The sequence below is a fragment of the Trichoplusia ni genome, chromosome 17 (genome assembly GCF_003590095.1).
Source record: "Trichoplusia ni isolate ovarian cell line Hi5 chromosome 17, tn1, whole genome shotgun sequence".
In the NCBI taxonomy this organism is placed as follows: Eukaryota; Metazoa; Arthropoda; class Insecta; order Lepidoptera; family Noctuidae; genus Trichoplusia; species Trichoplusia ni.
In genome coordinates, this window is record NC_039494.1 from 4,629,678 (window position 1) to 4,656,365 (window position 26,688).

The following is a 26,688-nucleotide window of genomic DNA, read 5'->3' on the forward strand; positions in this document are numbered from 1 at the left end:
CAAAATCAACCGAGGGCAAAATTTTGATCAGTGTGGTGTTTGTTTTTTTACGTTGTTTTTGTTAATTCTTTACATAGCGTTTTTGGTAGATAACCTGTTTAAAGGTGTATTCTACTTCGCCGCTAAGTATCAGCTTTAAAGTTCAGCTTTCCATTTAGCCTATATTCTGTAATCAAGTAAATAAAATTTACAATTTAGTCTCTGAAATGTGTAGGTGCCTATATCTCAAGAACGAACCAGGCACATTTCAAGTAGTACATTGAGAGAAGTTATAATAATTTGTCTCCACCTAAACGCTAAATCAAATCCAAAGCAAGTTCCCAGAGTTGTAACCAATCTGTCCCCGTGCAGATACAACGCGCTAGTCCTGTGCATGGGCGCGACGTGGCCGCGCGACCTGCCGCTGGCGGGGCGGCAGCTGGGCGGCATCCACTTCGCGATGGAGTTCCTGCAGACGTGGCAGCAGAAGCAGGCCGGCGCCGGCACGCCGCGCGCCGCCGCCGCCGACCTCTCCGCCAAGGACAAGGACGTGCTCGTCATCGGCGGCGGGGACACCGGGTAATTACGTATTTCTCAGCTTATTAAGTCCCCTATTGTAACTCTTGCTTGCTGTATAATACCGAAAGATACTGATCACGAAAAGTAAACAGAAGAATTATTATTAATATTTTCAACCTCCCTGTACGGCAAGTTTAATAATATCTACATTTACAATGGAGGTATCCCAATTGGGTGCATTTGTGAATTTGGCATGAATATTTGTGAAACCCCCCGCAACACAAAGATTAAATCCTTAAAGCGGGAGTCGTTTTAAAAAAAAAATCTAGCAATGAGATTTGTACTGTAAAAATGACTAGAAAACTACAAATAAAGTACTTTAAGTACAGCATTAATATATATCAATCCAATGTTTATTAGGTGCGACTGCATAGCTACATCTCTCCGTCAAGGCGCGAAGAGCATCACAACATTCGAAATCTTGCCAGAGCCTAAAAAGACTAGGGGACAAGACAACCCCTGGCCGCAGTGGCCGCGAGTGTTCAGGTGAGACAAATTTGTTAGCTGTCTATATTTATCGAACAGAAAAGTCAAATGACTTTAACCGCGTTGTATACAAGAGAATGTTGAACAACCCTTAATCTTTCCTTGATATACTACATGAAACCAACATAGGCATGTCTTACCCATGTCCTGTCCTGTCTTAAGCCATGCTCATTATAATAAGTCGTCTTATCGATATTTTTCCTTTTGATCTTCAATAAAGAAATTATAATAAATCTCCACAGGGTGGACTACGGTCACGAGGAAGTGAAAGTTAAGTTCGGCAGTGACCCCAGGAAGTTCTCCACACTCACCAAGGAGTTCTTGGATGATGGTAAGTTTGTACACCTACACTAACTCTAGACTATCTGTGAACCAAAATTCATCATAATCTGTTCAATAGTTATGGCTTAGCGGAACAGGCGATGAGTACATCCTTATTTTTTTTATATATTAGGCGAAGGCAACGTCTGCGGCGTATCAGCAGTAGAAGTAGAATGGACTCGCGGCGCCGGCGGGCGCTGGGAGATGAAGGAGGTGCCCGGGACTGACAAGGTGTACAAGGCGGACCTCGTGCTGCTGGCCATGGGCTTCCTGGGCCCCGAGCGATACGTGGCCAACCAGCTCGACCTGCCGCTGGACGCGCGCAGCAACGTCGAGACCGATAAGACCAATATCTACAAGACCCCTGTCAACAATGTATTCGCTGCTGGAGGTAACTCTTTAACTATTTCATTCAATCATGTCAAAAACGAACTTCTTTGACTAATATGCTAAGTACGAAAAGATCAACATAAAACACTATTTCCTTTTAAAATTTGCACGTTTATGGTAGTGACAGGTTCGATGGGTGATTTACTAATAGCTTTGAAAATAAACCGAGGCTTCGTGGTACAAAACACCAATTTCATGATACGTGCTCATTGAAGTGAATTGAAGTTTATTTTTAGACACACTTTACTAAAACATATTTATTTCCTCAGATTGTCGCCGCGGCCAATCTCTAGTAGTATGGGCAATATCAGAAGGTCGGCAGGCTGCCCGAGCGGTCGACATCTTCCTCTCTGGCAAGTCGACCCTCCCGGGACCCGGCGGAGTCATCTACGACCACTGAACACATACGTAGAAAAAATGGCGCCCATGTATTACTGCTACACACAATGGGCTATGATGGTCGACAAACAACACAACCAGAGGAAACCCGGTTACAGTCTTAGCCGGTGTAATGAACCTTAAAGTAAAGACAGTCAGTTCCGATCATGTCTCATTGTGTATAGTTATAGGTTAGCACAAGTTTATGTGACTATTGATACGTCGCTATGTATTCGCGTCCGATTTTGTGACGATTCCGCGGCTGTAGGATTGAAAGCTTCACCAAAAAATCATTTTACAAAGAAGACATCCAGGCCAAACCTGTGTACTAATTCCTAATGTTTTAAGCCTACAGTCGCTTCGAATCACATTCACAATTAAAACAAATTATTACGTCTTAGAATTAGAGCGAGATTAGGGCCGTTGTATAGACGCTTCGATAGACCGGCTTAACAAAATAGATCTCTATTTATATCAACACAAACTATAAATTACAAAAAACAAAGTTATTTACATAAAATAAACATTATTTCTAAAGTTATACCATGTTTCATGAATCAACAATGTACAGTCGTATTTTTAATTGAATGTTAACAATTTAATAATTTATTTCTTAATATACACTTTGAAATATACGACAATAATGTTTAAGCTATATCTTCTCCATTAAAATGAATACAAAAAAAAAGGAAATATAAAAATTCACATACAGTTTTTTTAGTATCTTTGACATGACCACAATAAATTATAATAGGGCAAGTTAATGGTTCCCATTATCTGTAATTTCTGTATTATGTTACGTGACGTATAAAACATGGTCGAATACAATGAGATCTTAATTTTACTTTAAGATACTATACAATACAGTTTGATATAATCGTTTTATGTGTAATCACATTCCGTTTTTTAGACTTTTTGGTCGATTTTACGTTTTAGAAAAGATTTTCACTAATTTATCATATCCCGCGCCAAATATCATTTCAAACATCATAACAGAGACGTTTGTTTTGATGTTGACATCTGAAGTTGACTGACGTCAAATTCGAAAATGACGTCACTAATGGTACGTTCGTCGATTGTTTTAAAATTATAATTTATTTAACGGATAGTGATCTCTCGTGTCATATAAATATCGATACATTGTTGGTTATATTTATATCTTTTTAATATTAAATTGTTTAAGATTGTATGACGTGTAGTCAGTATTTTTTGTAAAATTTATATTAATTATAAATAATTTGTGAAAAACGTGAGAGTAACATGTCCATTTAATCCTCTACCTACAAAAAAGTACTACACAAAGTTAATTTAAAGGTTTCAATTAACAATTCATAACATCGTTTTTGTGTAGCTCTTACGTATATAAATTATTATATTAATAATAATGTATTCATTGTTTTGTAAATGTATAATATGTTATAAAAACTTATAAAAAAAACAATCATTGTAAAAAACCTACAGCATTTATTTATGATAATAGCTATATTTAACACTTAGAAATCACTTTTGTTTGTCAGTGTACACATCTCTCCATTGGTAACGGGACAATCAAGTCCAAAATTGTTTGTAGCAAAAACCTCGCATTCTTTAACTACTGTACTATAATACGATGTATTATGAAATAGGTACTAAACAAATAGTTTTATCAAGCACAGATACATTATAATATGTTAATTGTAAAATATATTTAGTTCAAACTGTGATGTAAGTTACAGTACTGAGATTGATTTTAACGAAATTGCGAACGAAATGTTTTTGTGAGAGGGAAGTTCCTACGTAATCGTATAAGTTTGTGTCTCTTCAGTGTCCATGCGCTGTTAGTAAGACTTGTGTGTGAGCGAGATGCCACTACACATTGTGTGGTGCTCTGTCTCGCTTCCACACGAGTCTTAAAGGTGGACAGTTAAGTGACTGTAATGAAGTATGTTATTAAATTGTTTAAGTTTATAACTAGTAGGGTCATCTTAAAAAGACAATGGTATACTTCTATTACGAAAACAAGTCTTTATTTATCACTAAGATAGAAATATTTGTTTTTATTTCAACAATTATAGTCATAGATCTTTAAAAATAAACATGAATTTACGTGATTTTCGTACCAAACAATAGTTACATTATACTTCAAGTATGCTTATTAAACTGAAGAGACGGTTCTATATATTTATTTACACATTGTAAAAACGTGTTATTAGCAATAAGTTATATAACATTAATTTATGAGTTAACCAACATAATGTATTTGTAGTATACAATCAAAAATTCTCATCAAGTCATGTTAAGATTCACAAAAATATATAAATTATTATTTCAATGTTTGTTAATTTGATTTTATTTGGAATAAACATTTTATTTTATTTTTGTTTTTTTTTTCTTATTTTGCCTTAAAAAAAATACGAAAGCGCAAACATACATCATACCAACCTACTCTTTAGGTTGCGTTTCCAACAGATATATGTTTATAAAACACCAATAGTGTCGCTTCATTTATCCTGCCTCGGCCAACACAGCTCCGGCAGCAAGGGCTCGGCAGAGCTTTTTACTCTTCAAGGCTTTTAGAGGCATATTCGCGTAATGTTACAAAATTGACTTATCATCTTCAAAAATACATGTATCGTACCTAGCATTCCTAAGTCTCAAAAAGAGATAAATTATTGTGTTTCTACAAACCGTACAATATCCTTTTTATGTTAAAAAATATCTCTTGAAACAAAAGCTGATGGCACGATTTTTTTTTCATCACCTTCATAGCCTGCTCTTAGTGTCACATGTGCCAATAAGGTGTATAATTAGGACTGCAAAACATTGTCACTAGAAAATAAAAATACTTTCAAATATATTATACGAAAAACAGCGTCAATTACCCTTGCCCTGAGACTAAACACTCGCTTGTATATCTTACGAAACATATTCAATGTTTAAAGTGTCACAGAATTAACCCTTGGAATATTGTTAGCCGCCTGTGGCTGTGGTTTCATTGATGTTCAGCAAAATTACTGGGCCGTGCCCGTCTTTGCGACATAGACTCACTGACAAAACAACTGTTTTTACGTTTTTAAAAATATTTCATATTAACTGTAAAACGGACATTGTTAATTTAAAATTTGATGTTGCGGTCCACCACCAAAAGATGGCGCTGTGCGTAATTTCCGAGGGTTATATTCGAACACTTGTATTTAGATAAATGTTGAAACAATTGAAATTAGTGTTAGATGTTAGTTGTTTGTTAACACGGAGTGTGATGTAACTTATGATTGACAATAATATATGTCTATTAGGAGGGGTACCCAGTAACGAATACGAATGTAATGGACGAATAAATATTTCAGCAAATAATGTTTTTTCTTTTATTTACCTGACCCGTTCGAAATCTGTACATGAAATTTAATTATAACAGAAATCTGTTTTAAAACAAATTAGCATTTCTTGTATTATTAGTAGTAAAAAAAACAATGTATCTTGGTTTTTTTTTCTTAAACGACTAAGGAATTTTAATCTTGTATCACAGGGCTTAACAAACATTCAAGTCACATTCACAAAGGCATCAGACTCTGGTCTAGCATTTCTTGATAACACAAATGCTTATCTAACGCGGGGATCGAACCCGCGAACCGTCGCGCTCAAAGGGTTGGGCGTCGTGACTCGACAACTCGCCTATCTGTGCAGTTTGAAGCAACTTCTCACGATCCTCAAGGGTGTCATAAACAACAGAAAAATATTTTCTTATGCATCATCATGATGATGCAATGATGGTAAAAAACTAAAAACCAATATACATACACATAGTAAGTATATTATCGAGTATAAATAAGTATTTCAAAAATGTACTTCGTTCCTTTAATAATTGCTGCGGTCTTATTAATTGGAGAAGGATCATTAATTGGACTTGTCATCAAATTATTTGTACCTAGGTACGTACACGACAGTGGCTACAATGATGGCGCTCTAAACCCTTGAATTAATTAATAATTGCTTGATTTTATTACTTGAATTAATTAAATTAATTAATAATTAAATTAATTCAAAAAATAAATATCTATCGAGAAGCGAATGCGGAGCGCTCAGTGTCACCAGTCCGACTCGCACTTGACCGGTTTCGTATTACATTAGGTACTAATGCATCCTGAAAGCAGTCAGCTGTTTTTTTTTATTTTAATAGCTTAGTCTTGTCCACTCTGCTATTCAAATCACTAACGCCTACCTTCTTAAATCTGAAACATATTAATCTCATCATCAATTGATATAAAGGTGATGTCTTCAGCCCTGTAGCTACATGCTGATCTGAATGACCTATATTTTTGCAAAAATTACTTTTAAGATTATCTGGATTAGTTTACCTGCTAAATGTCTAGACTAGAACCTTGACCTTCAGTTAAACCAACTTAAGTGTACCTCCTTATAAATCGTTTCGAAATGCCAAACGAAAAAGTCTAGTAATCTTTAAGGTCTTAATAGGCTTTTTTTGCTACGCTACCCAAATAGTTTTGTTACAGCTCAGCTACGATTCCGCGTATACGATTGTATCTTGTTTTTACTAGGTACTGACACTTCGTTCTTAGATGAAGGTCAATCAAGAGTGCTTCAGATGTGTTATGTTATGATGATGACTCTTTTTTTTTTCTTTTTTGAAATTATTACATTATCATACTTCCTAGATTTCCAAACAGGAACAATATGCAAACGTTATAATGAACGATACCCGGAATAAGGAATTTAATCCTTGTTTCACAGAGGATTTCAGAAAAAATCAAGTCACATACACAAAGACTTTCCATCTTTACCCGGACTCAGTTTGGCGTGGTGGTACCGTACATCGTACTATTTAAGTATATAGGTAGTGTCCTAGTGCCATACCTTTGTATTTTGTTATTTATCCACTCTTTTCTTTGTAAGTTTCTAAGTGACCCAGTAAACCTTGATTTGCCATACATGAGCTCTAGAGTAAAAAACAAAATGGGGTTATGAAAAATGAAAAAAGTATGAAAGGTGTTGTCCGATTCTCAGACCAGCATACTATTCGGTAGGTTGATTTATTAAGAATCGCTCGAACCGTTTCGGAGGTGACACGATATTTTTATATATTAGGTAAGGTAAGGTAATTCGTGGTAATGCTACAGAGAACAATATTTGTTCCACAATTTACGTCAGCCCATCACATTACCTAAAGACATGATTACCATAATGAAGCAAACGTTTTCTGAACACATTCACACATGCGTCTACTTGCCCATAATTAATGTGACTTCATCAGCTGCTCACTGGGGCATGGTGTTCAAAATGTTGGTTAAGGTTATAATAATAATGTTTAAATGTCCTCTTTCCTTCAGTTGGGCTTCAGATTTCATGGAGAGAGCTTTCTCTTAAGTGAATACTTTTGTTTGCGGTGAGTACCAAGTATCCGAGCTAGTTATATAAAGTAACTTGCAAATAGATCGGGCATTGAGATAATTTCATTAAAAATCGGTCAAGTGCGAGTCGGATTTGTGACACTGAGAGTTTTTTACATTACTAAAATAAAAAATCGCTGGGTGACAAAATAATTCATGGGTAACCCATCAACAAGAGTTTAGCGGTGCGAAACATAAATATATCATCTATGAAATTTTAACTGTCTGGCCTGGAGACAGACTGTAAGACAGATAAGACTCTTAGACCGGACTCTCCGTAACAGAGTTTTCCCTATAACTTCTAGTTAAGGAACCGAAGAAAAAGTCAAGTAGGCATTCCGTTTTTATGCTTCCTCCTTTTAATTTCTGTTGTCTCTTTGAATACAGCAAAGTCTTGTTTTAGGTTTTCAAGCAACAAAAGCATTGTATCCATTATCTGGTGTATTTAAGATGAGATCAATTTTGAATCAACCAGAGAACCCAATCATTTTTAGTTAAACAACTACTAAAATCCTCTTACTCTGAAACATGCTAATCCCAGTGTCAGAGGCTTTAATCCCTTTGACGAGATATTTTAACCTTTTAAACATTACCTTAAAATACCTTTACCTTTAAATATAGTGGTCTATTTATACAAACCTACACACAAGTAGGTAAGTTAAGCAAGCCAGACAGGTCACACGTCTGGAGGGTGAAAACGTGATAACTCAATGGATGTCTAAAAAGATTTACACGTTTAGCGATACGCATTTTTCTTTTAAACTCGATTTTTATTTGTAGAAGAAATATATCTAGTAGGGTATTATCAACATACCATTAGGTTTTCTTTGTTTTTGGGTATTTTTTTTTGGAAAATTCGTCTTGAATTTTTTTCGTATTTCATACCTATAAAGCTTTATTTTCTGTAGTTTTCCTGTTACTTCGTAAATTGAATTTGCAATATCTATTAATTCTCTTACCTATCCGTAAGTTTTTTATTGTTTGTCTACACATTTTTTTTTTCAATTTTCATGCTGTTTTATTGAAGGCCTAATATTTACCTATGACGCTGTCTACGGATTCAATACAAAAATAGGTATTACATAGGAAACGGATTTACTCAATACGGGCTTCTCAAAAGCAGTTTAGCACTCGAGTGTAAAGTCAAACATAACGTAAGTACGCGGTAATACGTCATATCCTCAAGTTAAGTGTCATTGAACATTTAACCAAATATTATTGAATCGTGATGACGGAGGCTTTTGAGCTTCTAGAAAATGCTACACCATATGCGTAGTAAACTAATCTTAATTGAGATACAATAAACTGAGAAGATTTTAAAGATCAGAGTCACTTCGTCTGTGATTCTGTAGATCCCTAGTAGAGGTCCATCGTCAGTTCAGTTTATTATGAAACATGTCTTCCATAACAGAGTTTTTTTCTAATGATGTTTTGCAATATTTATTTCTGTGATAACTTGTAAGGACATTGCGTAGGAGGCGAATTGGGCTCAAAGAGTGAATCGACCTTTTGTATTAAATGAAGGATCTACATATAGACAATAAAAAAAAACTAAAAAAGCCGCTACAGAAGCTCAATCTGACTAATAACAATATAAAAAACTTAATTGAAGCCCCAATTAAGGTTTTTTTTTTCTTTTCGTGGTATTGAATCTGTTTCCGAAATTTTGATAAGTGCGGGATAATTCAAAACATGACGTCCTACTGATCTCAACATTTGCACGTGGTAGCTACTCTATCCTATCTCATAGTTGTTTATTCAAAGGTAATTAGCGTTTCCTAATGAATTCAAAACGAAGGAGCGCGATGATTGAAATCCACAAAACAATACTAAATGAATGAAGGAATTGACGTATTTTCTTTGGCTCAGATGTAAATGATGTAATACGAATAATCTTATCATTTCAGCCATGAAAGTCAAAGAAAAGGTCAAGAATACTTACCAAAAGGTGGATGACAAGTTTTTCGAACAGTTTGGGTTTAAATTAAAAGATGTGACGTTTGATAAGTTGCTTGACTATATGTACTGTCTTAAGGATTCGTCGAGCTTGGCTGTCACTAGGATACTATTTGGTAAGTGGTTGTTTCTGAATGGTAAACTACACGTCTCTCCACAGTTATACAGGGAGCTTGGCGTATAGATCGACCATTTTTTCAACAAAAAGATTCAATTTTGAATAACACAAAATTAACTAAAAGCTCTTTTGAATTGAATTCTTTTTTATCTCAACCTGTACTAGGTATCTAATTTTAAAATTAAGCAAAAACCTTTTTTCCTATGGAATTTAAGTCTGGGAGCTAGCACAAAAACCCCTAAACCTTCAAAAATAGTTTATGTGTCATGCGAAAAACACCCTGTATATTCACTCAATCATGAAACACATGTATTGCTAAAATGATTTCTGATACTATAAAAATCTAAAAAGCTTCTACTTCAATATCCTCACAATTTGTTAGTCTCTCCAACTTTCTTACAGGGTTAGCAATGCTCTTCGATATCCCGGACGAGCGTGGCGGCGCCATCATGAACAAACGCTGGGGCGACCCCAACGTCTGCCACTTTCCACTGTTGCCCTTTCTGAGCTCCGTGGGCATGCCGTATATGGCACTCGTGTATGCTGCCCTGTGGATCGGTAAAGTGTCTAATGAGTTATGCTGCGTGACGGCTGCTCAAAAGCGTCTTCATTTTCAGTCTAAGCTAAAATAGTATAGTGTAAAAAAATATTTCATTCAACTAGATTGAAGAGAAGAGTATTGAGAGTATTGTTTCGCACTTTACTGATTTCTGATTCTGATAGGAGCGGTTCCCCATCCACAACACCATGATTAAATAGGCAATATAAATACAACAATATTTATGCTGCCAAGTAAATCATTAATCAGCTTCTTGTTCTACCGTGTCACCCAGTAAAATGTGTTGTGGATGGGGAACCGCTCCTCGTTCCTACAACGTTCTAAATCCTGTTAGATTAAGTCTGGAATTCGGTATTTTTTATAATCCATTTCATTTTAGGGGCGCTCGGCATAATGCTCGGGTACAAGTACCGCGTAGCCGCCCCCTTGTTCACCGCCTGCCACTGGTACCTGTTCCTCATTGAGAAGAGCTTCTGGAACAACCACAGCTACCTGTTTGGACTGGTGGCCTTGCTGCTGTGTTTTACGGAAGCTGAGTGCTATTGGTAAGATTGAAAAATGTCACGATCCAAAGAACAGATCCAAATTCTTAGTCACTGAACGCGGTAACTTAGTTGGTAAAGCGATTGGCGCGTGTCTGAGATTTGTTATTTTCATTGTATGATTTGGGTTTTATTTGCAGATTGGATAGGTTTTTTAATTATATTCAATAAATAAAATACGAAGATAAATGCATGAACGATTGTAAAACGCACGGTAGAAAAGTGTACTGCAGAGAGACGTCCCTCGAGACTTAAAATGAATGAACGAAAAAAGTACTTTTCTGACATGTTTAGTAATCGTTTAGACGACCTCCGTGGTCGAGCGGCGTACGCACCGGTTTCAAGGTGTCGCTAGCTTTGAGGTCCCGGGTTCGATCCCCGGTCGGGTCAATGTAAAAATTCACATTTCTACATTGTCTCGGGTCTGGGTGTTTGTGGTACCTTCGTTGTATCTGAATTCCATAACACAAGTACTTTAGTAACTTACTTTGGGTTCAGAACAATGTATGTGATGTTGTCCGCATTTATTATTTATTATTTATTATTATTTATCTATCTGATTAGCTTATGGACTAAGCATATAGAATAGAGATCTCCGTATGAAGAATAGTCAACTAGATTTCAGTTCACTTTCAGGTCACTCGACGCTTACCTTGACCCAAAGAAGAAGAAGCTATCAGTACCTTACTGGAACTACTTCCTCTTGAAATACCAGTTCTTTATCCTGTATTTCATGGCTGGTATGAAGAAGGGAACTGCTGAGTGGCTGACCGGGTACTCCGTGCTAAATATCAGTGAACACTGGGTGTTCGCGCCTTTCAGGTGTGTGGAAGATACTAAAGAACATATGAGTATTATGTTAGGGTTGGACCAAGAAGGTTAGATAGTACAGGCACTTTAAAAATTGCTTTTAAAGGACCAGGAGTTTGGTAAAAAGACGCCTCTCCACGCAGAGTATTGTGCTTTCAGGCATCCAAAACTGTAATAATATTATTTTAAGACCTGTCGGTACTATTCGTAGACCCTCATGACTTAAAACCACCTCCTACAGTAAGACTGGTGGAACTGTCGGTGTCCGAAAAAGACGTAGCCACACGACGCTCTGCACCTTGTAATACTACGTCTCACTTCTACTAATGCAGCAATAGCCCCTCTCACTATAAGTGTTGATGGTAAGCCCAGAGAAGGAATGAGCGGTTCTGGTACAAAATAAATTTAATAATAATATGTCAATAACTGGGACTGGCAAACTCTCGCCCTATCAAGGGTAAAACGGAAAAAGATAGGAAGTAGAAGAGGTAAGATGGATAATGATAAACAAAAATTTTATCTAAAAATGTAATACCTATATAAAGTGTGCATGTAATAACTTTAGGTTCTATAATAAGGCTGACATGAAGTACACAACGTTGGAGAATAATTAAGTAAATTATTCTCATTCAAATATCATAATTATGATGTTTATCTGAGATATTAGCGTATACGAACGTCAGTCTCATTGTTTTTATATATATTTGTTGTGCGATTTAACCACTTATTTATTATCATAATAAAAATATTTTGACACATATAGCATGGTACCTATAGTATAATTACGAAAGAAGATGAACCCCAAATCACAAATTCTCTCGATATACGAGTATAATGGAAACAAGAGTATTGATTACTTAAATTAATAAAGTGATAAGCTTTTTAAAGCATTTTTGGCCTTATCGACTCTGTCCATTTAAATTTTTTTAAGTAAAAAGCAGATTCACCAGTTAAAGCTACCGAAGAAAATCGATTTCATTTCACATCAACTCCTTATGGTTTAAAAATGGATACATGTTATGTAATTGCCATAAAAAAACCACGTCATCTCTTCATCATCATCATCCACAGCCTTTATCCTCCCACTGCTGGGCATAGGCGGCCTCCCCTTTCTCGTATCAATTTCGTCTCTTCAACTTCAATTAATTTAAAAGCATTCTTCTCAGGTACTTCCTCACAGTAGGTCAGACTGACTACCTGGTGGTGCACTGCTTCGTCTTCCTGTTCGACCTGACGATCGCCATCTGGATGATGTGGTCCAGAACCAGACACGTCGCCATGCTGTTCTGCGCCATGTTCCACTTCATGAACAGTCGTCTCTTCAGGATCGGTGTGTTAGCTTCATATTTATATCCGGGCTCTTGTTTCATGTCATTGTTTTTGGTAATTAAGTGAGATCGTTCGATATCATAAAATCTGATAAGCAAATTTACGAAGTTACCTATCCAATGATTTTATGTAAATTAGTTAAAGTCATTCTGTCTAAAATAAACTATTAATCCAAAGTTAATGATGTTTAGTCACTTTTACAAAAAATGTTAATAAGTAGGTGATGATAAAAATTAAAAAGATTCTAGAGACAACACAACACACATTAACATTATAAGGTACTAAATTGTGACTACGTGTGAAAAAGTATATATGTGATGTCATAATTTGTTTCAGGCATGTTTCCCTGGGTTTGTCTAGCGACAATGCCCTTATTTTACCCTTTCGATTGGCCGAAAACAATCATCTCTTTCGCAAACTACTGTTATACCCAACTGAAACAAAATACCTACAAGAAAGTAACGGAATGCAAAATAATTCCTATTTGTCGAACAATACATCCTGTACTTAGAAATGAAGGCAAAAGTACTGAACTAATCAGTAAAGAATCCAGCAATAACCAAGAAACAAAGAATTCAGAAGCAAATACAGATCAGGGTGAGAAAACTGACGCTAATGACGAAATGCTTAATCCAAAGGATGAAATACATCAAGAAAAAGACCAGAATGGACTCGAAGAAACGAATTCTCCCGTAAACAATGAGACATACTCACGAACTGACACAGGCACTGACTTTAATGATGTCGAGTATAAGAAAAAGCGAAGAACAATGTATTTGATTGCGTTGTATGTTTTTGTTCAAGCTTTTCTGCCTTACTCGCATTTTATAACAAAGGTGAGATGGTATTTTGTTGATATTGATACATGGACATACATGTTTTTTAGGTAATGCTGTCAAGAGGCATCTTTTGATTGACAGTAATGCCTGGTATTCTGGATTCTAGGTGTTTCTCAACGTTCAATATCATTTATTGAGTCTGGAAGTAAATGATTGCGTTCCGTAAAAAAAGAAAACATATTTTGTAATACAACACAGTAAATACATACTGCGTACCTTAGGTTTAAAATATGCTTCTGTTATAAGTCCCTGTATATTTAGGTACATTTATAAGTGCGTAAACATAACCCTCCTTTAAGGATGTCGGAAAATTGTAGTTAATGGTAGCACCCTATCTGTAATATAGCTAGACTGCTACCATAAACTACAATTTTTACAAATCCTTGCTTTTAGCGATCTCCATAAAAAATCATCGAAATTGATCCAGCCGTTGTGGCGTAAAGAAGTAACAAACATAAACACACGTAATTTCGCGTTTATAAAATGATTAATAATTGACGTATTTTTTATTAGCATACTTTGCTATAAAATAGACGTCACTGTTAAGTAATTGGAACACACACCTTCATTTTAATAACAGAACTCTGTCTGATGGACTGTGGAATTAATTACACACTGAAGATACACATCAAATAGATATGTATCGAGGTACATTAAAGTAGATACCGGGTAATAAGCGTATTTACGATATATAAATTACAATTTCGTCACAATGATTCACACTTGAAAACGTATCGTAATTGCCTGACTGGTTTCGGACCCAAACGGAGTCCTTATTCATTTGCTGACTCTTGTTAAGTAAAGTGTAAGATACAATTGTATTGAATTGAAAACCAAACTTGTTCTAGCTAAAAAAAAGCTGTAAATCGGTATAGTCTTTGACCTACATTGCTGAAACAATTCAAATCTTTTTTTTTTGGCAATAGTTTGGCAAAATGCTTTCAAACGTCTGTATACTTATGTAGTGTGTAAACTCATAAGACAAAAGTAATATTCTGGGTACAGTCTACTCATTCGTGACCTTTAGGAAGCCCATTTTCAACCAATAACTTATCAAGCTATCTTTAAAACTAGGAAGCGGCAAAGGGTAGTCTAAATCCGTCGTCTAGTGCGCTGACGGGATGAATAGATTTTGCGCAATGCTTTGTTACATGTTACACGTGTAATATAACCGTAAATAACATATTTTATTGCAAATTGTACTTTATCGATTTAGCTTTATCAAATTTCGACACTAAAAATGACTCTGAACCGTAAAGTGTATTACCTATTTTGCAATTACGGTTTATATAAGGCAAGTTCTTATGAGGAAATCCACGAAAAAGGGCTAAAATTAAAATCTTCAACAACTTGTATTTATTTCCACTTAATATTTAGGGATAATAGGCTTTTTGTACATGCTAATGTGGTTCTTCTACCCTGTCCAAAAGGTGTGACACTATGTACCTGAAAATAATGTAAACAGACCAGAAAATGTAAAGAAGTCTGTGGGCGTTTCGCGTGGGCGTCCTCCCGCCCGATGAAAATCTAGAGTCTCAGATTTGACCTAGAATTGCAAATACTGCAGTAGTAAAAATCTTTTCAATCTACAATAAGACTTCGCAATTACTTTGGCTTCTAAAGAATGATTGAATTGAATTTGTGACGCACCACCGATGTAGTTAAGTTTCTCATTTTCAGAATAACGTGTAGGTCGTGTAGAGTTGCCAAATTGCCACTGAAACTTTACTAATACCTACCAGAAACTGTTAAAACTTGTAAAGATGCCTTGAATTATATATAGGTTAAAATAACTCCATTAATGTCTTTCGTACTTAGTTGTTATAATTTTATAGGGATATAACAACTGGACGGACGGTCTTTATGGCTACTCGTGGGATATGATGGTACATACTTGGGACGTCGGTAACATGGTCATAAGGGCCGTAGACAACGACAGCAATAAGGAAATATACATCGACTCCCAAAAACATACGCCCAACGACCGCTGGTCAAGACACGGAGACATGGTGTACCAATACGCACAGTGTTTGAAGTCCATGTTCGATCCAAAGAGGTCAAATAGTCCATTGAGAACTTCAGCAAAGAACATTTCCATTTATTTTGATATCTGGTATTCGTTAAACGGCAGATTTGTTCAGAGGATGTTCGACTCGAAGACGGACATGCTTAAGGCGTCTTGGACTCCTTTCCGACGGGTCCCATACTTGATGCCTCTAGTTGAAGGAGCAGAGGGTTGGAGAAGCAAGCTGGATGAGATAAGGAATGACGTCCATTCTTGGAGTGAGAACAGTGACGTTGTATTCTGTGCAGATTTTCCAGGTTAGTTTATTGATAGACTCCAAAGATTTAGACAAGACCTAGTAATATTATTAATATTAAATTTTGAGACGATGCATTTTTATTAGAATTTAATTAAATGTGCGTTTATTTCCAGGTTACGAACAAGAAAAGTTCATACCCATAGAACTGAGAAATGTAACACTAACCGTATTAGAAGGACAAGTAGTCTACGAAACACAAGGTACAAAACAGAAGATAGGACAATCGTATATGCTAAATAAAGGAAACCGGCTTCTTATCGAATCAGGCGAATTCCATAAAGTATTAAATTTTGATGTAAAACCTGTGTTTTATATGTATAACTTTTATAACGGCTCTGAAATTATTTCAAAACAAGATCTTTCTTATTCAAAACCCAAGTTACCAATTTACAATGAGTTAGCCAGAAGATTTAATAATATGATCATATTCGCTAATTTGGTTGCCAGAAATTTGTTTAAAATACTTCACTTTCAGCAATGCAGTTTGTAAAACAGATATACCTATTTTAAATAATAATAAGTAGGTGCAGTCCCAAACTTCGAATGTTCATGTAGAAGCCAGTTAAGCTTTATGCTTGTATTTACATTGCTATGAAATCGTCAAATAACTATCAAACTCGTTAAATAAGAAATGAAAAAAAGGACTATAATTTTAAAACTTTCAATATTTATAACTTTCATTTGAACGCAGCGCTAACAGTGTTGCCTAGGCACAAGAGATGTTACTTTTATGGAATATTAAAAATGTTCTAAGGAAAGCATTGTGTTTGAAATTGACTAATTCTTATTATGCCTTCTCATTTTTTTTGCAAATGCCGATATCATTTAACGGTATTACTAAAAACAATAATTAGTTCACATGTTCAGGCTTTTTTTTTTGTTTTTCTGACAGAAACTGTGTGTATTCCATGTTAATTGAGGGTGTTACTTAATGCATTGCATTAAAAAGTGCACATAAATTTATATAAATACCATTACGGCTAAATGATGGTTGTAGGAAGAAATAAATAAATGGTATTTTATTTTTTGAAACTTGGCAACACTGCGTTGAGCGGCGGGCGGGTTCGTCTGTCAAATAGAAAATGAAGGCGACACACGGCGTGGCGTGAAACGAGTTCATTCATCTTTTCCTCTTGCCGCTGTGACGAGTCACATAAGTTCGGGCTCGAGCCGACGCCTCGTCACTGTGAATAAATAGTTTAACTGAGGACATTCCGTATTCATAATTGAAATTAGTGTCATAAAGGTAGCACGCCTCACCGCCCTTCGTAATATTGTCATATTTAGTCATCTGTGATATAACGATACAGCGGTATCCTGTTTATACATTTTAGGTTAAAATTCTCATGTGATGATCAGTGTAATATTTCGGAAAGTATAAGAACTGTGGACGCTCGTGCTCGTGACCGGTATTCGGAATAAACTCATTGAAAAATGGAGTCTCCGGTGATGGCTTACGCTTACGATATAACACCGAATTACTCGTATATTTTCGACTTCGAAAGCGAATTTATCCATACCAACTATAGGAAATGGATGACAGAAAATTGGACTGTGGCGTTTTACTACGTGGGGGTGTACATGGCGTTCATTTTCGGCGGTCAATATTACATGCAGAACCGACCCAGGTATGTACACGACTATGTTTAGTTTATCCAAGTTCAGTGTTCCAGTAGCCCACTCATGTGGATTTGACGTAATGCAGGAAGTAACGTAATCCGAGTTATAAGAAAACATGCAATCATGTTGTGTGCTATCTTTAGTAGTTTAATTAAATTTTGTTACTCATTTTCTTATAAGATCGTAATTACTTCTCGTATTTAGAATGTCTGAATCATAATTAAAACACAGATGTGATACATTGTACCTTCTTCTTTCATAATATGCCCCAAAGGCCTGATAGAAATTTAATTATTAATTGATTTTTAAGAAAAATCATTTTTATCTTGTCAACCGTATTTAAAAAAAAATCTTCAAAAGCATTTATTTTTAAGATACCTAGTATGTATCTCAAAAATAAGTTAATATAAATACAGCAATATCTAGAATAGCTTAAAATGTAGACTCAATAAGTTTCCCTATTCACAAACTAGATCAATTTGTTGCATAAACTATTTACATATTGTATAAGAGAAGACAATGAGACATTATGCTATACATTAAAGTGTACGATATTTTTTCATTAAAATAAAACATCTATTGTCTAATCTGTATTAGATAAATGTATAAAAACATTCAGCCGGTCAACTAAATATTTTGTCAATTGCTGCATTTAAAACTAAATATTATTCTAGACATTGTTTTTTTTTTACAATTAAACATTTCTTATAAATATTATCTATTTCTTTTAATGTCATTTTGCATATGAAAATGTGACGGAAGCACTGTCGTTTCAAATGGCATATATTATTATTTACATAACTTGGTTAAAAATAACTGTTTTATTCCTAATGTTTATTTATGACTGAGACCTTCTTTTATTGGCATTTGTTTACAAATTGTTCAGCTTTGACCATTCAATTGATATAATTAATGAACTTACTTACTTTTGTGTTTGTGTATGTCTGGGTCGCTTTCTTAACTATGTGCATTTGTTTGTTTTGGCTTAGAAAACTACTTGTTATATTTACTACCTTTATTTTATCGATAACATGTTAGAAAAAAGTCTTCCAACATATATTATATTACCCTACACATAGCTACTACAATAGAAATAAATTTCAACTCTCTAAAATTACATGTTAATAGTACAGGGTCACTTATGCCTTCAATACATGAATAATAAGTTGACACATTGTCGTAATGTTGCCCACTTTGTTGTATTTTTTGGCTTATGACCCCCGAAAATAATAAAGCTTCCTATTAATAAAAAAAACAAAATTGATTCTGTAGACCTTGAGATTACTCCCTACAATGCCACTAACTCACAAACTTTACCTCTTGATAATATAATTGTCCATGTATTTTATTGTTGTTTAAATAAATCTTAAGACAACATAGAGTACTGAAAACGCGCTGAAAAGTCAAGCGTCGTATTTGTCCACGCGCCGTTGACTATCGTGTTTATTCTCATTCAAATTTCAATATTGTCTTTGTGTTTTAAATATAAAACTTAAGGGAAGTTTAAATTTAGACTGCTCTTAATTAATATGGCGTATAACAAAAGACCTATAGAAGATGAATCATTAGGTACTGTTTTGATTCTAAGATCATTTTAGTCATGATGCTAATTAAGATTTATCATGTTAGTTTTTTTTTGTTTTGTAGCAATAACTCAACAATACGCAATGCGAGTTGCAAATTTCATTATCAATAATCGATCTGACTAGTATTTGAAAGACGTAAGTAGATAGATACAGATAATTTTGCAATCGTATCCGGAAAGAAATAACCACATTGTAGTAGTCGCGGAAGCAGTTGTCAGTCGTTTATATAGTCTCGAAACTAATTTATTTAAATCATCTCGAAACGATATAAAAAAATGATGACTTATTATTTCAGTGCGAAAGGCCGTAGTTTGTTTTTTCTTTAGTATACGTCCAATGTTATCCCTTATAAGTACCCTTCAACATGAAAAAAAAGTCGAAAATAATTATCTAATTAGCTCAGTCATTTAAAGACCAATCTTGCATGCTCAACGTCTCATACAAAACTCTAAAAATGCTCTACAAAATTTTATATCAGACACCAACTTCGGTAAACCAACCAAACCGCCAATCCTTTCACACAGACCTACAATAGTTGTGTTGAATATAAATGTAACCTTCGGATTCTGGGAATCAGATCTAATTACTTATCGATCTCCGTGTTACCTCTAGCCACCCTTCAGTTGATTGTTGTGTCTATCTAACTATCTTTACTGTCTCGATCCTTAAACAATGGCTATTGTACATTGTAACATTTAAATTAAAACTACTGTAATGTTTGAAGCCTTCTTCGTTGGCTTCTTCCTTCCTTGCATATTCATATTCATATTAATACGTGAAATCTTTACGGTACTTAACTATTAATACATACACCTGAAATAGCCAGAAAACTGCTTTAAAACTGCGATAGTATTTGATTCCCGTTTAATTCCCTATTATTTCGTGTTTAATTCATAAAAAAACAGCAACCAACGTTTCCGTTGATGGACAACTTGCAAGTCGACAGCAAAAAAATGCGCAGTTACGTCTTAACTATTTGTTCTATTGTCAAGAGTATATTTCAGTTTCTAGAAATATCTAATTAATATCTACGTAAACAGTAGGAAATACACGATAATTGTTTGTTGTTAATTATCTAGTTTTGTAATGAATATGTAAATGTTTATTTAATTATTAAAAAACGTGAAACAAATAGAACCTACTTCATAATATTCAAACCGTACGTGTTTATCAATAGCAGTACATACATTATTCACTTTCACTTAATGTTTAGTTCGATTGCTTAATTAGAAACGTGGTATCTTTTGTCCGAGTCTCTGATAATAGTGTAATCAAAGAATTACTCCATGTTACTGCCTGGGGTTAGACGCACAGGGCTAAACAGAGGGGAAACATCCGCCTATAAAAGTAAAACTGTTGCAGTTAATACGAGACAGCGTACTAAACAGTACAAAGCGGTGTCTTGCTCCCACAAACGCCCCTAACGCCATGTGTTTGACGATAAAATAACGTTGCGCACGCGCCGTTCATTACGTGACTTTTTGGTATTCACACTTCCTCTTGCTGATGAGTCCATTAAGATATTCATCGTTGTTAGGTAAACGTAAAAGACTGTAATTAATGGACTTCAATCAAATTTTTCAACGCTCTTGCTCTCTGCTCGCAGCAGAAGTAAAAACAATATTATAAAAAAAAAACACGAGGACTGTGGGTTTGTCCAAAAACAAACTCTTTTTTCCAAGTGATCACGGGAAAATACTGTCGTAAAGCAAACAAATTCATCGACCAAAATAATCTTTCCTTCTATAAATAATACATTTTATTATAAGGTAAAGCTAACCAGTTAATATGTTTACAAACTGTACATTATAGCGTGGCGTCGGGACGGGCCTGTGGGGTGGGTCGCCCGGTCGCCTCTCATGAATGAAACGGCGCTCCGCATCTGATCTGCAATGTTACGTAACTTAGTTTGGCACGCTTTATGAATAAAACCAGTTCCACACTGCACTTGCTCATTCATATTATCCACTTAATTCTTGTAATTCAGTGAGCAGAGCTATGGGACTTATTTTATAGTATTGTAATAATATTTGAAATGAATAAAAACCGTCTTCATTTCCAAATGGTTATCCGAAAGACTATTTGCAGGATTTTAGTGTTAGCAATTATGCAGCCTGCTGATCTATTAATTTACGAGATTCTGCCGCTGATAAACTCTTAATGTTTTTTTTATGATTAACCCGATTTAATAAATTACGAAAATAAGATATACTCCAGGTTGGATATCGAATCTACGTATCCAATTATAATACGTTCCGTCAAAAATGTATTGTGTTTGTAAAGAATCTTCTTATTTCTTTCATTGACATAAGTGAAAGTTATTCTACTGCCTATGTTATGACGTCATACACGTCTGCTATCGATATTTTAACGAGAATATTGTATAACATTTGATTTACATCAGTTAGGATGTATTTATTCAACCTTGAGATTACAATAAGTGGGCGTTCTTATTGAATTTTATATTTGTGTATTCGCATCGCTCAATCCCAAAACATCGTATTACAACCCTACATAATATACTCTTTACTAACATTACATCGATTACCATAATATTATTAAAAAAACAAGTGAAGTGGGTCAAGGTGGGTGTCATCTATTTTCAGTGTAATCCGTAGGCTTCAATGTGACATAACCTTTGATGTAGAATGTGGAACGTTTGATAGGATGATCAGCTGTTTACGTAACCTGAGGAAATCCCCGGTTAAGTGGACCTTATTGTATTCATTGTTATAGAAGGCTATGTTAAAGTTCCCAAAACGGTACTAGTCTTGGCCTTACCCAACTGATGCGGAAAATTGGACATGTCTATTTTGAACATATCTGTTTCGCAAGGAGCAATCTGGCTTCAAACCAAATGTTCGCAAGACAGTCGGAATCCCAACTATCGATCGTTTTCTAAAGCTGACATTGACATCAGATCGAGATGACTGGATCGCCCCAACACTATAAACAGTTCGTGCAACGTAAACAACTTTTTATTGCTTCGCCGAACATGGTCGCTCCTATTTAGACATTTTGGATGCTTGGTTCGATGTTTACGCTATCTGAGTTTGAACAGTGAAGGTTTTGAGTTTGTAAGTCTGTCGTCAAAACGTTTCAGCGGTTACGAATCTGTTTGTTTACGTTTCGATACATAATGTTTCAGTCAGAGTGTAATTCACTTTACATATCCATTGATGGATTGTTAAATCAATCTATTTAAAGCGTCAAGTGTTGCAACATCATTCAGTTTCCTGCTATCCAAAAGAAAACTTGTCCATTATTTAGTCATCGTTTATTTTAGTGTGTCGATAGGTTTACGTAACAGAAGCGCAGTCTCTGTCGCCTGCTCTGTAGCTGTCTGTGGCAAAATGCTCCACAAATTAATTATGACGTCATTTCACTGTAGAAGTTCATTCGTGTGCATTCAAGCCGTGTCTGCACGTGATGCCATTCATTGTTCGTGTCTCACTACATAATTTCGTACTCTTTGGGTTTCGAGGAAGTTCACTCTGTACTCATTGTTAAAGTTAGAATATCGATCGCAATGTGTTTTCGATGTTTGACTTCCCTTTTGTTACACCCGCATAAAGTTCCTAAAACTGTTTTCGCTTTCCCTTGATTTATTCAATACGTAAAACTTTTATATTAGGTATTATGTCGGGGCGAATCTATTGCCATTCGTGGGCATGATATCAAAATCCGTTTGCTTTTTCTCATAACCATTTTCATCAAAAATCCAATAACGGTTGGCCGTCTTGGAAAAGTACCAAAACTTTCACCGGCAGCTGCATCTGACTAGATATGAAACTCAGCTGTTTATTATGTTCCGTGTCATCGTCTGTCGAAGTAATACATAGCTCTAAGCATAGCACGCGTCGCAATACTCCAGGAATGCCAACATGCCCAATTGATTGATGTCAATTGATGGGAACAGAAATACGTTCGTTTTGTTCGCAATTTAGATGCAAACACGCTGTTTTGTACTCGGCCTTTCGAACGTTACGATTTGAAAGATCATTAATAATAACTAAAAAGTGCTCAATATGATTTATGCATGAATTACGTAACAGACTCGGTTTTATTGGAGACGTGCCCAACTTGAATAGACAAATGATTTTGCATCGTTTCTCATTACGTCACGTAAATATAATTTACTGTATCGTAAACCTTGAGTAGATAAGTACCAGTGATAACAACTGTAAGCGAGTTACTTACTAATATACAGGTTAGACCTGTAGTAAGTGTTACTTGAGATTTGTTTCCAAGTACTTTCTATCTATAAATAATTTATAATTGTTCGATAATAATGAAATAGGAGCCAATTTTTATAAGTTTTTTTTTCTACCGATACCCTAATAAACATAAGTTGTTTAAAATTTGATGACTAAAATATGTATACCCATTTCATTAATACCAATTCTGAATAATACAATTAAGACTTTCCGTAATCGGCAACAATAATAAATAGGCTAAATAATATCTAATTATTTAAGTGTCTAACTGTTCGAATATACGTGGTTATTATATATCTACTCTCGGGATCCAACGAAATCCATGCAAACGATTGAAGATGTAGTGAAAAAAAAGTCTGATTAAAAAACATTTGTAATAATCTATAAGATCTTTAAAAATAGTAAAACGAGGTAGAGTTAATTAAGTAGTAGTTGAGCTGTCGTTAAACACATGATAGCCTCAATCGGCTTAGGGAACCTTTGCCGCGTATTAGCAAGTCGGTAAGGTCACTAACCTCATTCCATTGCCAGTTTGTTCAATGATATTGACATTCACAATCTTGACTAACTACGTACATCAATTGAACTTGATAATGAAGAAGACTATATTCCGATCTTGTTTTCTTAAGCATGAAAAAAAAAGAATTATTCTTGACCCATATTTGTTGTTCATTCAACAATTCAGGGAGTGACTTGTGTAATGAGTAATGTAAATGTTAGATTTATTATGTTTTACGACTTGTATGGAATACGAAATATGTCTTGGTATAATAAATTCCAGCTGAATATTTGTACAAAACCTTTGCTCAGTGAACGACGTCACGTTCGTTTGTGATGTGTGACAGTATTGTTCCAATTGGTGAAATATGAGACTACTATCTTGATTATTCTACGTGATAACGTATGTTATCTGTTATCTCGCTTCGCTGTTTAAAATACATGAACATTTAATTTTGATTTCAATGTATTTATTGTGTATACCAATATTAAATCATATTTGTAAAACGTTTTCGCATCAATTTTCCAGTCGGATTTGTGTAGAGTTGGCCGAAACTCAGCTAAAAGATGAGATATTCATTAATGCAAAATAACCTTGTGGAGACGCTGTTAGTATAGAAATTAACGCCAAGGCTGGGGGTGGCAAAACCGCAACCATTTTCCGGCTACCCACTGTGAAATGTATTTTCCTCGAAACAACTTAAAACTGTATCATAAAGTTTATTGTATCTCTGTGAATAATGCTGACTCACTGTTAAACTATAGAGATGATATTGATTTTTCGAGTTTGTAATTCTTGTTTTCTAAACGTTAGCGATTTTGCGACCCAGTTACAAACTCTCCACTCTTTGAGTAGAAGCTGAGAGTCGACCAAGAGCTTCTGGACGTCCGGCGACCACTTATAAAAACGGAGATTATACTGTAAATTCTCATTCAAGTGATATCGATCTTTGCCAAGCTTTGTATTCACATAATTTCGTCGCAAGCATTGCTCAAAAAGTGAAAGTAAAGAAATTTTGCTATCTCACAGTAACTCGCGTAAACGATGCCTCAGAGCATTAAATTAATATTTCAAATTGTTCGCAAATTGTAAGGACATTGTTCCATTTTCCTTTTTGGAATCGTTTATAATAAATTGGGTTTGTATAGTCACGTTTAGCTACAATAGCGTGTCTGATAAGATAAAGAATATTTGTAACGAAATCCGCCTCTTTTACTGTGGTTGTATGAAACTTCGGTTTAAATAGCAAAATATGTAGATGTTTTTTACAGCTCGTATTTTTCGGGCATTGACTCCAACACTTCCGATGTTAACTGCCGTTAAACCAAGGTTCTCGAGTAATTCGGTTACCTTGAACCTTCTACGGATGTGATGACTGAAATGGCGACGCCATTTTTGTTTTTCACTGCATTCCACGTTACTGCAATTTACGGACCTCCGGCGAAACGGATAGTATTTTAGACTTTAATGTGCTCGTGTATTTTAAAAGAGGTTTTAAATTGCTTTTTCCGGGTTTTCTTTTTCGTTAGCTCGTGTCGTTCGTTGCTAGAGGGGTTGAAAATGAAATATGTTCTAAGTTTTACTCGATCTAGGGAATATACCGTACCGGTAACGTAACGTGTAAAAGAAACTCGATGTAACGTGGTCTTGTAATGTCTCTACATTTTTAGCAAGCGTAATTTTCTATGTACATTTATTACTTCAAATCTTCACCAAACAGACGCTACTTATAGCTTACTTTCTTCAAGTCACAAACTGTATTTTTATATCTTAAACAAAATTGTTAAGAAGTTTGATTTGTCTGAAACGTTCATTTCTGACATTTAAAAGACCTAATAAGTGTGATAAACTTAGTTAAAGATAGGTCTTAAGTTATCTGAATTGTGTAAGTATTATCGAAATAAATTATTCCGCATGTTTAGTTGTTACGCAACAAGATAAGTTACATGGTAGGTACCTAAACTACTTAAGGACTTTTTATTTAAACATTGAGAGGCCGAAAGAGAGAAGATAAAATTTTTGAATTAAGGAATTTCCTCCAAAATACCTAGTGCTTGAAATATCCGCCGAGTTGGATAAAAATATCTCTTCAAGAATGTCTGTAATTTGGCTCACTGGAAAGTTTTAATTGAACTTTAGACATCAGATTAATGTCTAACTACCTATTTTTATAGAAAAATATATTTTATTATAAGAACAATTGTTTAATTAAAGTGAAACATTGCTCTTTGTTCCATTTTTATTAGTGGCAATTATTGAAGATGGGTATTGCTTGTTAACTATCGTGTCATTTCATACTAGGTACAAAAAAATTAATCGATAATCTTTAAGAATCTTTACTCGACTTATTTACTCGTTTACTGACGTGTCCTCAAAAACCCTATTGCCCGCAATTTAATATTTTTGTAAATCCTTATCCTTTTATATTTGAAGAGGACTTCGACACGTCTTGTTCAAGTTTTACATAATAAGATTAAATACATACTAGCTTTACTTGCTTATACATTATAGGTAAAAAAAAAACAGGCAACTGTCTGACTTTGCATGACCCTTGCGTGCGTAGTTCATTTCGGAGTCCTTTCATTCCATGGTTCAACTATGTTAGCAATATTATATTAGAATAACAAGCTCTTAAAGTCCAACATATAAGTCATACCAACACGATCGATGTGTAGTTAATTATATAAAATACTAGCTTTTCGCCCGCGGCTTCGCCCGCGTCGATGTCGGTTATATCGTGTTTCCAGGAGAACTCTTCAAAAATCCGGGATA

At 35.0% G+C, this 26,688-nt stretch overlaps 3 protein-coding genes across 4 annotated transcripts in view; all 3 read left to right on the top strand.

Annotated features, from left to right (window-relative positions):
• The window catches only part of LOC113502498 (glutamate synthase [NADH], amyloplastic), a 54,550-nt gene extending 50,063 nt beyond the window's left edge, over positions 1 to 4,487 (top strand). For both annotated transcript variants that reach the window (XM_026884095.1, XM_026884096.1), the window contains 5 exons: positions 352 to 558; positions 919 to 1,044; positions 1,287 to 1,375; positions 1,499 to 1,756; positions 2,025 to 4,487. In XM_026884095.1, the coding sequence (XP_026739896.1) occupies positions 352 to 558; positions 919 to 1,044; positions 1,287 to 1,375; positions 1,499 to 1,756; positions 2,025 to 2,155 (811 nt within the window). In that variant the 3' untranslated portion in view covers positions 2,156 to 4,487. The remainder of the gene's footprint in view (positions 1 to 351; positions 559 to 918; positions 1,045 to 1,286; positions 1,376 to 1,498; positions 1,757 to 2,024) is intronic.
• On the top strand, positions 2,173 to 16,521 carry LOC113502696 (vitamin K-dependent gamma-carboxylase). Its single transcript, XM_026884347.1, has 9 exons — positions 2,173 to 2,245; positions 9,425 to 9,589; positions 9,994 to 10,149; positions 10,530 to 10,695; positions 11,329 to 11,514; positions 12,669 to 12,832; positions 13,168 to 13,667; positions 15,506 to 15,992; positions 16,108 to 16,521. Exons 1-9 carry the CDS (start codon positions 2,173 to 2,175, stop codon positions 16,482 to 16,484), a joined length of 2,274 nt encoding a protein of 757 aa, XP_026740148.1. The 3' UTR covers positions 16,485 to 16,521.
• A 543-nt stretch (positions 16,522 to 17,064) lies between these two features.
• LOC113502603 (elongation of very long chain fatty acids protein 6) overlaps positions 17,065 to 26,688 on the top strand; it is a 49,005-nt gene continuing 39,381 nt past the window's right edge. Inside the window, exon 1 of the mRNA XM_026884246.1 lies at positions 17,065 to 17,622. Coding sequence (XP_026740047.1) covers positions 17,429 to 17,622 — 194 coding nt within the window. The 5' untranslated portion in view covers positions 17,065 to 17,428. The remainder of the gene's footprint in view (positions 17,623 to 26,688) is intronic.

What these genes read in the sequence shown, in the direction of transcription:
- LOC113502696 (XM_026884347.1), top strand. Translation starts at nt 2,173, where the DNA reads ATGGCGCCCATGTATTACTGCTACACACAATGGGCTATGATGGTCGAC. An exon ending in ACGGAAGCTGAGTGCTATTG is followed by an intron (nt 10,696 to 11,328) that starts GTAAGATTGAAA and finishes GTTCACTTTCAG; the next exon opens with GTCACTCGACGCTTACCTTG. An exon ending in TGGGTGTTCGCGCCTTTCAG is followed by an intron (nt 11,515 to 12,668) that starts GTGTGTGGAAGA and finishes CATTCTTCTCAG; the next exon opens with GTACTTCCTCACAGTAGGTC.